We start from the raw sequence: 12,921 nt of genomic DNA, 5'->3' as shown, positions 1-12,921 counted from the left end.
TATTTCAACCTATCCCCATAACTTGTATAATTAATGCCTTCATTAAAGCTATTTAGAATCAGCTTAGATTCTCCTTTTCTTTACTTTGGCTGTGCAACTCCAAATATTTGACTTATCAATTCTCTAAACTTAATATTTGTTTTTCTTATCGTTCTGTACTTTCTACCTGCATTTTGTACGATCTTAAAGTGAACAAGTATTTGTTCTAACTATTATATATATATATATATATATATATATATATATATATATATATATATAATATGTGTGTGTGTGTGTGTGTGTGTGTGTGTGTGTGTGTGTGTGTGTGTGTGTCAAAACATACACATCTAACTTAATAAACGTTTAATTCAAGATGAATATATTTTAGCATATACTGTGGCTCTTATTGTATACAGCAATTTCACTGAGAAGTAACAAAAGCACAAAATCGTGTAACTTTGTTTTACCATGAACTAGGAGGAGGTTTTTTTTCTTACACAGTGTACTCCTCTCGGTAATATCCACAAAATGCCCTCCCAACACATGGAAGCGGCGAGGGAACATGTGTGCGGTGCACATATAACAGAAGAGCCGTAACGCTCATTTCATGGCCCATACACACGGTGGACCATTTATGTTGAAAGTCTCTTGTAACTTTACGCTAATACAGCGGTTCTCAACCATTGTGTCGTGACACATTAGTGTGTCACGCAGTCTCTTAGGGTGTGTCGTGAAATTTTAGAATTTAAAATTCATGAAGAATTTAATAACAATTAGTTAAAATCAACTTTGAGGCAGATTCTACTAGTCAACGTCTCCGGCGGCAGCAATAATGCTTGGTATAACATACAGTCATTGCATTATAAAATCTTATAGGGTTGCACCATCATAATTTATTATTATTACTAATAAAATATCAAACAAGTGAGTCGCGATGTCCTGGAGTATAGTCAGTCAAAAAAAGGTTGAGAACCACTGCACTAATAGATTAATTCTTTCAGACCGAATGTCCTTTCCAATTTATATATAGTTTATCATGTTATTTTTATAGTGTAATACTTTAATTGAGGTCATTTGGTACCTTACATGAATGCTAGAATGCACTATTAATTTTTAGAGGAAACTTGACATCTGATCGATTTCCTTTCTGATTCTATGAAACACGTAAATATTTATTAGAACGAATTTTAAAAATCAGGTCTGAAAAGGGTTTTAAAAAATCAAATGTTGCACGATGCAAACACCCCAGGGAAGGATATTGCCTGAGACAATCTGCAATGTGATCGGACTAACAATGTTGCCAACATATCATATATTTACATTTATCTTATGACACTGTGCCAGGTTATGACATAGTTCAATATATAATCTACTAAACAAAAACTTACACTAGCACACTCATTGAAATGAAATAAAATCTTTCATTTTTACGTCCCCACGTTTATGCTTAGGCTAAAGGAAACGGTGATGATAAGAAAAGGAATGAAAGGGTTGAATGAATAGTGTAGGAGGAAACGGGAGAACCACGAGAAAACGCACGCACATGGTGTTTGTCCACTACGAAATTCACTTGGCGCGAGTCAGTGACCCTACGCAAGCCACCACGGCCCCTGCCACATTTATTATCCAGGGTTATGAACCAAGGACGTTACAGTATCAAAAATACTTTCACACAAAAAATGAAGGTCTCTACAACAGTAATTGCTCAAGTGAGATAAACTGGGCAACGTACACGCCAAGCACTTAATGGGGTAATATTACAGTCTACTACAAATGTTAATGTAATACTCACTAGATGACAGGGGCGGATCCAGAGAAGAGGAAACTTTCTTCTTTTCCAGGATTTCTGAACTTCCTCGAACTTCCTAGTTGCAGCATAGAAGTCAGCTAACACCTTATGAAACTCGTTGTGATATATTTACATGCATACATACTTCTTGCATTTGTAATGTGATGTCTACATTACCTCTTTCTTCTCTTTAACCAACCATATTATTTATAATTTCCGTTTTATACCATTCTCAAAATAAAAAAATGGATACTTTAAAATACTGTTAACATAATACGACGTATCTCAAATAAATAGTAAAAACTTGATTAGAAAGCGTGAATTGTGAAAAGTGACTTGAGTCTGATGAACAATTGGCAAATTAATAACTCCATGAAGTTTTGTTATAATTGCTACTTCCAAACATAGAAGCTGGTTTCTCAGGGGATGCTCAGGCTTTGATATTTTTTTAAAAATAGATTCAATAGACCAATGATTCCCAAATTCTTCCTGAGAGGTAATAAAGACTATCAAGATCAGCTGAAATAAAATGAACTGTGAAATTATTTTTAAATTGCAAAGACAAAAAAAAAAAAAAAAAAGAATCTTTTAATTTATTTTGATACGATTTCCTAAACTTGATACCGAACAGAATTTCTAAACATTAATAATTTGCTTTTGAATTTCAAACGTGTTTAGTAATAGTGAGCAAACTAAGGAGACAGAAAATTATTAAAATAATAATGATTTACAGTAAATCTTTAGAATAATTGAGGATAATTTGATTGAAAATAGAAAATTATTCAACTGCCTTGTAGTTTATGCAGTAATTTACATTATTAAAAATATAAATTAACAACACCAAACACCAAGTTTTTTTTAAAGAAATAATTATACAAAAATACATTCACTGATTGTTGTGCTGCTCGATCCTCGATATGCCGAAACTGTAAAGGGTCTAAAATAGGTATTGATATCAACACACATGCATCCCTATCTAAACTTTAGAATGAGATCACATGCACTATAGTTTATTTTTATTATTCACCGCAAGAAAGTGTTATTTCGAAGTTAATTCGAACTCAAAAACTCAATGGGACTTCAGCACGCATTAAATAGTTCCAATGGATACTTGAACCCCGGGACACCAACATAGCCGGCGCCTATGCTTTCGAAAATGTTAACGTAATGTTAGGGAAGAAAAACATTTTAACATTTTCCAAGAAATACGTCATTTAAGCAGTATAGCAATCTACACTCATATTTTTCACACCTCCGGGAAAGTTTGAGATACCATACTCCTCTAAACAGTTTTATTACTTTTACGTCCTTTGGCAAGACACTAATCTATTGATCGGATGTGATTCCTATCTAAAGACTTTTTTGATAATAAAGCCTATCGAAAAATGTAAATTCTCAATCCCTTTCTTCTAATTCCAAATACACTGACCTGCCATTAGAAGAACGCACCTAGTACCGAATGGTCTCCCTTCTGTTCTTAAGAACTGCAACGACAAAGCGAGATAATGACTCCAGCAGCATTCAGACGTCGTCTGAAGGTATTGCAAGCCATTCGTTCTCTACAGCGGCTGTTAGGGGCTGTCTGCTCTATACAGATCTTTTCACGAGATCCGCAACTTTTCCACTGGATCCAAATCTGGATTGATGGCGGGAGGGACACTGCATTAACTGGAAGTGATTAGAATGTTTTTCGAGCCACTCTGCGGTTCTCTGGAACCTGTGAGCTGGATAATTGTCTTCCTAGAAAATGCCCGTTCCGTTGACATGGATCATGACTATTAGCAAGTGTACATGATCCCCCAGGACGTCTACTGACAAGTTTGCATTCAGGGATCCTGGTACGCGGACTAATGGTATCAGTGATGCCCAACTGAAGAGCCCCAGGAAATAATACACCCCTACCACTTTTCACAGTACCTACCTGACGTGTAGAATCCATGCCTTAAATGCATATTTCAACATGTAGATTCGAAATGTGATAATCTGACGTACTGGCATTTGAAAAATACTACTTTGTATTGGGTTGGCAACACTGTTCACTTAGTGGTACTACAGAATATTGCAACAATGTCACCTTTTCAATATTTGCATTGTTCAATATTTCAGCTTCATTAATCTATTAGTTTATATGTATTTAGGTAAAACTCTTTCCTTATACCCGAAGAATATGGCGGAGAGCTGTTAAATCAAAAGTAATAAATTAAAAATTTTACTTTAAAATTTTTACTCTGCGTTTATCCCTTTTTTGCCAAGGAGACGGATGATAATGAGAGTAAAAGTTTATACATTGTAGAACGACAAGAACGAAATCAAAACAGAAAAATAATCAAATAAAAGTTCTTTTTTTCTGGAACAGTCCAATGGTCGCTTGTGTCAAGCCTTCGTAGTAAATTTGGCACGTAGCCAAGGGGGGTCCGGACCCCCCTCTTCGAGACCAGAAATGAAAAAAATTAAGGAAGGACAAATCGAAATGAAATGAGAAAAAAAAGAATTGGCGTTAAAACTTAAAAAAAAAAACTACAGAAAGCTTTTGGTTGCCCTTTCTTATGAGGAGACTTGCAATACATGGTGGCGAGGTGAGTGGGATATACTGGAAGAGTCAGGGAATTTGAAATTTCCGGAAGTTACACAATTCTTAGAATTTCTGCTACTAGTCAGGGAGATTTCAACATAATGCCGGTTGTGTAACAGCGTGGACATTTTTGATCATAATTTTTCGTCATCGCATCCTTGCAGTGTCAAACATGTTATTTCAAAAACAATTTTCTACTACTCCTTTAACCTGTCATTTGGAACAGACAGTAGTTGAAGGAATAATATAAACAAAAATATATGTGGAAAGAAAGGTCTGTTAACATTTGATTCAACACAGAAAGGAACATAGATATTGTAAAATATTTTACAAGACATTATTGAGTTTGTACACTCATGTCCAAAATTATTGTCGCATGGCTATAAATATGTTGTTGTAGAAGAAGTATAATTCTAGAACTATTCTTATAAACAAATGAATAACATTGTTGATAGTTTTAACTTTCTTAATAGAAAACTCGAATGAAAATACGATAGAAACTTACAATTCGGATTACATGTTAAGTTGTTGGTTCTTGCCATTGGGAACATTTGTGTATCAGACTGCTTTAAAAAAAAAAAAAGTCAGGTTTTTATTAACTAGAAATATATGGACCGCTTGTATGCCAAATAGGTGTAACTCTCAAATTAAAATTTTCCAGGAGAAAACATGAAACTTATACATCTCATATAAATCACATTAAGAAAATATTATTCACTACTTCATAATTAAGCTTTTCCTTGCAACGATAAAAGAAATATGAATTTTTCACCAGATAAACTTCAAAGGTCTCTCCTGAAAAAAAAATATCCGTTTTTGGAGTAAAACCAACTCTAATAATGCATTTGGAGTTACTTGGCATCCAAGCGGTCCATAATGTACACTCAAGCAGAATAAAAATAATAAATTTTCACATTTATTAAAAATCTACTACGTTTTCTAAAATATCCTTGTAAATAAATGCGTATGGCAGCCTGTTTTATCGTACTGATAACCAATGCAATAAAAAATATTGAAATGACAGAGTGATGACATAGCATATACCGGATGATAGTGATGATTCATAAATTGATACGCAATGCCTACATGGAAAGATTTAATAAAATTCGATAAAAGCTAAGTGCACTTGAGACTATTATGATACTGATTAGATAAGAAATACACACAAGACTGATAGCTTTCACATTCTGTTGCAGGCTATTTTTGCACATCAGTTTCAAGAAGTTAAATATTACGTTAAGGAAAATGTAAGTATTTTTTTTATTAGTAAATTATGTGTGTTTTAATTTCAAAGGAACAAAATATAATTTTAATTCCTATATTATTTAATGTAATATTTATAAAATTATTTAGAGAAACATCCTATAATGGAATTCGTTTTGCTATACACATGTGGTGTACAAAGAAACGCTGTAACTAAGGTTTTCATAGAAACCGTTGAGAAATCAATTTTAATATTTTAATAGTTACTGTACTTAAAGGTTAAAGGTATTGGTTTTGGTAGGTGAATTCATGGTTTGGAATTCTCCAATAGGAACAGGTGCGACCTAGGGTTGCCAAATCTGGAAAATATAATTACCGGTATCCTCTCAAAATTCTAAGTGTAAAGTATCTCTGTTCCCACCCATCCATGGGAAGAAAATGTACTATCGTGGACAAAAAAACATTAGCACCTGTATTCTGCATAGTACATTCACTAATAAGCTTAATAGATGCAATGTGCTAAAAATGAGAAACTGAAGTCGGTATTGATCGTTTTATTGTTTTTACCAGTAACGTCCACTTTTTTACAATTATCGAAACAGATGAACAAAATATATTAACTCTTACGTGACAATTTTGGATTTACAAAATTAAATTTACTGTTTAAATTTATACTTCAACTACAGGAAATTGCTTTAAGAAGTCCTAAGGAAGGAAGTTGAAAGTTTAAGGGAAGTTGTCATATGCAGCAGCTAGGGATGTGAAGCTACACAATTCAACAAACATTGTGGTAACGAAATGCCTAACAATTATTTGCCAACAATCGATGGACAATTTAAATTTATCCCTATATTTCTGCCGCACAATTATGACAAGTTTTTACGCTTCTGTCTCTATTCTTGAAAACAACGTTTTACAATAAAATCTAATTGTTATCAAATTTCTTACGTTAACAAACGAAGAAAGTGCCATAGATTTAATATATATATATATATATATATATATATATATATATATATATATATATATATATATATATATATATATATAGCTTAATGTATAATACAAGGAAATTTGTATTTGTAAAGGCACTGCTGAAGAATTTCGATATTAGACATTTTTTTCTGGATTATAGATTTCAAAATACTGGTCATAAAGGGGTTGGTAAGAAGTTTGTACCGGTCACCGACCTTAATCAAAATAACAAGAATATTTCCTGCCAGGCCGGTGAAATACCGGCCAGTTAGCAACCTTAGCGCGACCACGACAGAACTAAGCTGAAGCAGCCTTGCAAAGGACAGCGCAAACATTTTGTTGAAAGCTTATGCCTACTCATTTGTTAACTTCTTACTAATGTTGATCACGAGACGAGACTAACCAAGACGAGAAATAAGGTTTTTTTCGTTTCGTAATTTTCTGTAGAGCTTTTGTCTAGTCTCGATTCTCAAGGATTTTCTCCCCATTTCGTCTCGACTCTTGGAAAGCTTGTCTCGTTTTGACTTGACATTTTCTCATCTTGTTTAGCAAATTTATGTATAAAATGTGTTACCTGATTTTTCCTTAATTTCATCTATAAGTTTTCAGAATACTTCCATATTATGGAAATGCGCCTAAGAAGATTATAATGTTAACAGCACGTCAGTCTTACTCAACATGATAATTCTTGAACGAAAGCCATTTAACAAAACTTTACTTTGTGCTCCGTTGGCAACACTGCATTATATATGGTGTTATTGAGCATGTATGTGAGTACAATGTTTGCTTACTATACTGTTGTGTAAATGTAATTTTGATTTCTTAAATAATTTTGAAGTTCTTTCTGTGTCAGTGTATCTTTTGCATTGCTATGTTCACATGATTCTAGATCCTTCTTTCCTCTGTATCTCCTGTGTTTTTGGGTGTCGACCGGTAAAACTTTGGATTCCCCAGTTTTCTTCACTCCTCTCTCGATTGCACAGTTTGATTGGGCAATGCTACTATCAATATAAGATGTTCCCTTATCAGAAGGGAAACATTGAACGATAATTTTCCAGACTTTGGAATACCGGGAGCGTTAGTTAGATTGATTAAAGCGTGTTTAAATGAATCCCCAAAGTAAAGTTGGAGTAGCAAAATTGTTATCCATGAGCTTTCACATCGAGAATGGCCTAAAGCATGCGTTGTCGCTATTATTATTCAACTTTATCCTCGTGCTCTAGGCACTGGGGCACGCTATAAGAAAAAGCAAAAGCAGCTACCAGTGCCTAGAGCTGAACAGCATTCACCGGGTTATGGTGTATGGTGATGATGTAAATATCCTAGGAGATGATAGAACAATAGAAAGAAATGCAGAGGTCTTAGTAAATGTCTGCAGAGACATGTGTTTAGAAGTAAATGCAGACAAAACTAAATACATGAAAGTTCATCGGTAAGTAATACTACAAATTATGAATGTGTCAAAATATCAAATAATACTTTCGAAAAAGTGGATATTTTCAAATACCTAGAGTTAGTGTTAACGAACCAAAACAATATCCACAAAAAAAATTAAATGTCGACTGAAAGTAAGGTATTCGTGTTATTATTCAGTTCAAAATCTTTTGTCATCGCGAATTCTGTCGAGGAATTTGAAGCTTAAAATATATAAAAAGATAATCATCCCTGTTGTGCTGTATGGTTGCGAAACGTGGTCGCTTAATTTAAGGGAAAAACACAGACTTATAGTAGTTGAGAATGAAATCGTAGAACGGATATTCGGACCCACGAGGAATAGAAATGGCGAATGGCGGAAACTTCACAACGAGGAACTGTATAATTTATAACGTTTACCAAAGATAGAGTCATCAAGTTTAGAACGTAAAGGTGAGCAAGCCATGTAGCGAGAATGAAAGAAAGCAGGAATTTTCAAAATTTTAACTGGAAATTCAATCGGAAAATGACCATTAGGAAAACCTAGATGCATACGGAAGGACAGTAATAAGAGGATCTCGCAGAAATAGAAATACAAAGTAGAAACTGGATCCAGTTGGCTTAGAGTAGAAGTCAATGGAGAGCTTTTGTGGATTGCCGAGTTCCATAGGACATAGAATTATTAGTTCTTTGCTAGGAGCTGTTGTAGAGACGGAGCGACGGAGCCTAGTATTTTTGAAATGGGAAGTCTTGGAAGTGTCTGAATCGAAGTAGAACGAACGACTGATGCTACATCGAACCCAGAGGGTCATGTTATATAAAATAAATAGTTATGTGTCTCATATCAGCTTTGTTTCATTGTCTGAAATTAATTGTAATGTTAGGTAGGTAAAATGAGACGAGCTTTGTTTGTTCCCGACCTGTGTAAATTTTTCGTTGATATTTTTTGTCTCTATAGGTTTTCTGAGGATGCTCTTCTTAACTCATTTCGCCAATTCTTTCAGAATCACGCACTTGATTACAGAAAGAAATATGCAACGTGACTTATAGTCTAAATTGCAGAATAGTTCAAACTAAAGATTTCATTTTGATATGAATTTCCTTATTAAGTAAAAAATTAACATTAAAAATATTAAAACTTCAGTTCATTGTGTATAGTAATTTAGGCATTCATTTTTTATCAACACTAACAACAAGAATGCAAACTGAATGTATGAAACATTACTGTTAACTATAAAGTCTCATTTGTGTTCACGAGTCCGTGAATGTAAAACAATAAAATATTGAATTTTTAACAGATGACACGCCACTATTATTTTTGAATCTTGCCCATTTATTGTACAGTTTAAGTTTAGACCGTTAATATTATATAATACAAAATTCTGAATTGGATATATGTACTTAAATATTTTCTAAAAATCATCATTTGCGTTTAACATAACTTAATTAAAGGTTAAATATTAATATTTGGTCATAGTCAAGCTCGGCTTGTGTATAACCCGCTCTCCCCAGTTCTTTGTCACCGGAACTGGAAGTCACTACTACTGCTACTGTTCCTGCTACTGCTACTACTACTACTACTACTAGTAGTAGTAGTAGTACTGGTACTGGTACTACTACTACTACTACTTATATCAGGAACAGAACCCAACCAACCCCTGCGGGGCTTCTAACCCGTTCCTACTACTACTACCACTGCTACTACTACTATTACTACTACTACTACTACCGCTACTACTACTACCACTACTTACAGTAAAGCTTCCTTACCACAAGATTTACATTTAAATCTTTATAACATGCAATTCCGATTCATTATGAACTAATGTGAATCGGTAGAATCACTATGATTCGTTTAAAATCACTGGGGGGAGCGGGCTATACTTATTCCTCAAGCTCATAAGGTCATTAAATTTCAAAGTGGGTAAAATGGGGGATAGCGGTTTGATATGTCAAGTTCAATCAATAACAATTTTTTTCAATGGTTTCAAGTAGACATAGGGTGAATCATCTTGTTTATTGGACAAGTAGTGTGGTCACCCCTTTGGAACTGGGAAGCCTACATGAGTAAACCATTTCTTTGATATATACTATTACGGAAGACAAATTTTATAAAGGATTACAATACCTCGAAATCGCTTTGCACAAGAATTTCACTCAATGTGTTTATTTCAATAATAATAAATTCTGGGTTATTACCTAGGTTAATACAATACATATCACCGGCGATAAGCCAAGATAAGAAATTGATCTCTTTTTTTTTAAAAAAAAATAATGATTTCAGAAAATTCAAGTTTAAAATATTTTATATCACAATAGAATTATAAACGCCAGCATTTCCAAAGCAATAGCTGTTTCACAAATTAAACATAGAAGTCTATCGTATATCTACAACATTAGCAGCGTCTAACGGGTGAGACATGTGACAATTGACAGATAAGTTGAATGAAAAAATACGCGTGAGTCTAAAAGTTAGCCCACAAAAAAAAAAAAAACACCAGTTGTTGTTTCAGTGAAATAATAACTTTACAATTCTATACCAATGAAGGTTTAAATAAACGTGATATGTTACATATTCGATTAGATTTTAGTAGTATCTCCCGAACTGGGTAAAAATTAATTATGAATTGTGACAGATGCGACATAATTTTTAAAAATCTTTGTATATACTACATCATGTTTTTTTTAAATGTATTTTATTATATTTCGAATAACCACCTACGGCTATGTAAAAAAAAAACTTAGTTGAAATATATGTTTTTAACTTAAAGATTAAGAGTTAAATGATAATTTTAAGTTATTGTATTTTATCAATCGTAATATTTATTGTCCAATTGCAAAACTCATCATAAAATGTTAGATTGGGATAGATGGCATATAAAGTTAATAACAGTTTCACCTTAAGAAGTGCTTTTGTGCTTGATATTGTTGGCTACGAATGTCGTATTTCTTAGTGCCAGAAATAATGGTATTTGTCGATTTTCTCGGAAACTATACATGAGAATTTATCCTTTACAAAATATGTCATTTTGTTTAGCTGGATGTGATACATCGAATGACACAAACATGTATATATCGGATATTCTAAAAATGGCGCCCACGTATCTCAAACCACTATTCTTCAGCCAAAATATAGCGAAAATGTTATATGATGTTATCTCCTACAGGGCCTCCTTCAATCACTATGGGGAATCAAAATTTCAGAATGTGGCAACGTCGCTGATATTAACTTGGAGCCATTAGAATTAATCTACGAAAACAAGAAGCATTTGAATCGATTGATACACTAATAAGTGACCAATATTGACTTAGCTGCCATCTGGAAAGAATCGATACAACTATTTGATAAATTGGTAGATTTAATCTATGGTTCTTTTTTGCGACGTTGCCACATAGTGCAATTTGTGTCCCCAGACAAGGACTCGAAATATATATATATATATATATATATATATATAGAGAGAGAGAGAGAGAGAGAGAGATTGATTAATTGATTGATTCCAAGAAGCTGTTGATCGCTTGGAGTTGAAATCGTCATTAATAGGGAAGTGAATTTCCTTCCCCATTCTGATTTAGAAATTATGTATCTTCCTTGAAAATTTAAAAATTCTCCGATTTCTACTAAACAATAAAATGGCAAAGTAAACGGGATAGAAATTTCTAAGAAAGAATATATTTCGTTTACTTCTATAATGCGCAGTAACACTAAAAACTTCATTCTATAAAACTCTGTAATCTGTTATTCTTGCTTAGATAAATTTACTAAGATAATAGTTCACCAGATAACTTCCTAAAGTAATAAACTCATAATATTATTTCACATAGAAGTATTATATAACATCATACTTTCGACATAAACAAGTGTACGACATTCGAATGATAATCTCAACACATGTAGTGATGTCAAAAATACTGTTGAATATATGTTGTCTTTATTTAAATAAGTTAACTTGTAACTTAGATATACCATTAAAAGTCAAATATCAGGCCAAATTATATTTCTGTAGAATTTTAGTTTCAATTTATTCCTATTTTCACATTTTTTTTTTAACTTAACAATGATTCAACCCGTAGGGACACACGCATAATTTTTTTTCCAAGGAGGAAGCAGAAGACTGATTCCAGAAGGGATCAAACGACCGACACTCAAGCACAATGGCGAATACATAGACACACTTTAAAAGCACACGAGCGTATAAAACACCATCTAAAGCAACAATTATTTATGATATATATCCTTATTAGCTACAGTAAATAAACTATTGTACTATAGTATTTAGTATAAACATTCTGTTTTCTGCAATAGACAGTAGGAGAAATTATCTCAGCCGAGTTCGTTAGTGTCCTTATGGATAACAGTGAGTTACATCCGACTGTTATTCCATACAATAACTCTTGACAGAAAGTGATATTTTAAATTTTATTTTTGGCAAAAGATATTTACAGCCAGGGCCGTTGCGTGGTCGAGGCGACCGGGGCAATTGCCCCGGGCGCCGAGACCAAGGGGACGAAACGACAAATCAACAAAATTTAAGGAAATCAGATTATGTTGATAAATGAAATTTTTTAAAAATAATGTTAATTCAGGTATTTTAATAATGATCAGGCCACGCCTAAGTAAATGTATTTATTTCATAAGGACAACACAACAAGCTTAATGCCCAGTTATAGTGTAGTGTACATAACTATCTAAAATACAGTATTATACGTATTGATTATGCATACACAAATATACGTTTAATTATGCAGAAGTTATTGCAGAGTAGCACTCGATTTCAATCATTCAAAACCATGTTTTCATTAACTTTCATGTTTTAAGTGCAAAAGCCATTCACTTTTAAAAAAATGGCATAATACCAACTTATTTTATCTTACATTCCATATTTTAATCTAAGAGTACAGAATTAAACTCTGGTTGTTCTTCACAACACACTGGAGGTGTAGGCGCCTGGGAATTCTCACCCCGGGCGCTTACAACCCACGCGAC

General features: G+C 33.3%; 1 protein-coding gene across 8 annotated transcripts in view; it reads left to right on the top strand.

Moving 5' to 3' along the window:
* The window catches only part of LOC145666354 (tsukushi-like), a 222,731-nt gene that overhangs the window by 170,118 nt on the left and 39,692 nt on the right, over nucleotides 1-12,921 (top strand). For 4 of the 8 annotated variants that reach the window (XM_081733498.1, XM_081733497.1, XM_081733496.1 and 1 more), the window contains one exon: nucleotides 5,540-5,590. The exons of 3 other annotated variants lie outside the window; for them this stretch is intronic. Coding sequence is in view for 1 of the 5 variants with exons in the window: in XM_081733501.1 (XP_081589627.1) it covers nucleotides 5,540-5,590 (51 nt within the window). In the remaining 4 variants the exon portion in view is untranslated. Of the gene's footprint in view, nucleotides 1-5,539; nucleotides 5,591-12,921 lie in introns of those variants that run through there. One more of the 8 variants, XR_014127725.1, reaches the window with a different exon arrangement.

Source organism: Thermobia domestica, chromosome 12 (genome assembly GCF_964235325.1).
Source record: "Thermobia domestica chromosome 12, izTheDome1.hap1.1, whole genome shotgun sequence".
NCBI lineage: Eukaryota > Metazoa > Arthropoda > Insecta > Zygentoma > Lepismatidae > Thermobia > Thermobia domestica.
The sequence above is the reverse complement of the archived record's forward strand: the minus strand, read 5'-3'. Positions and strand labels throughout refer to the sequence as shown.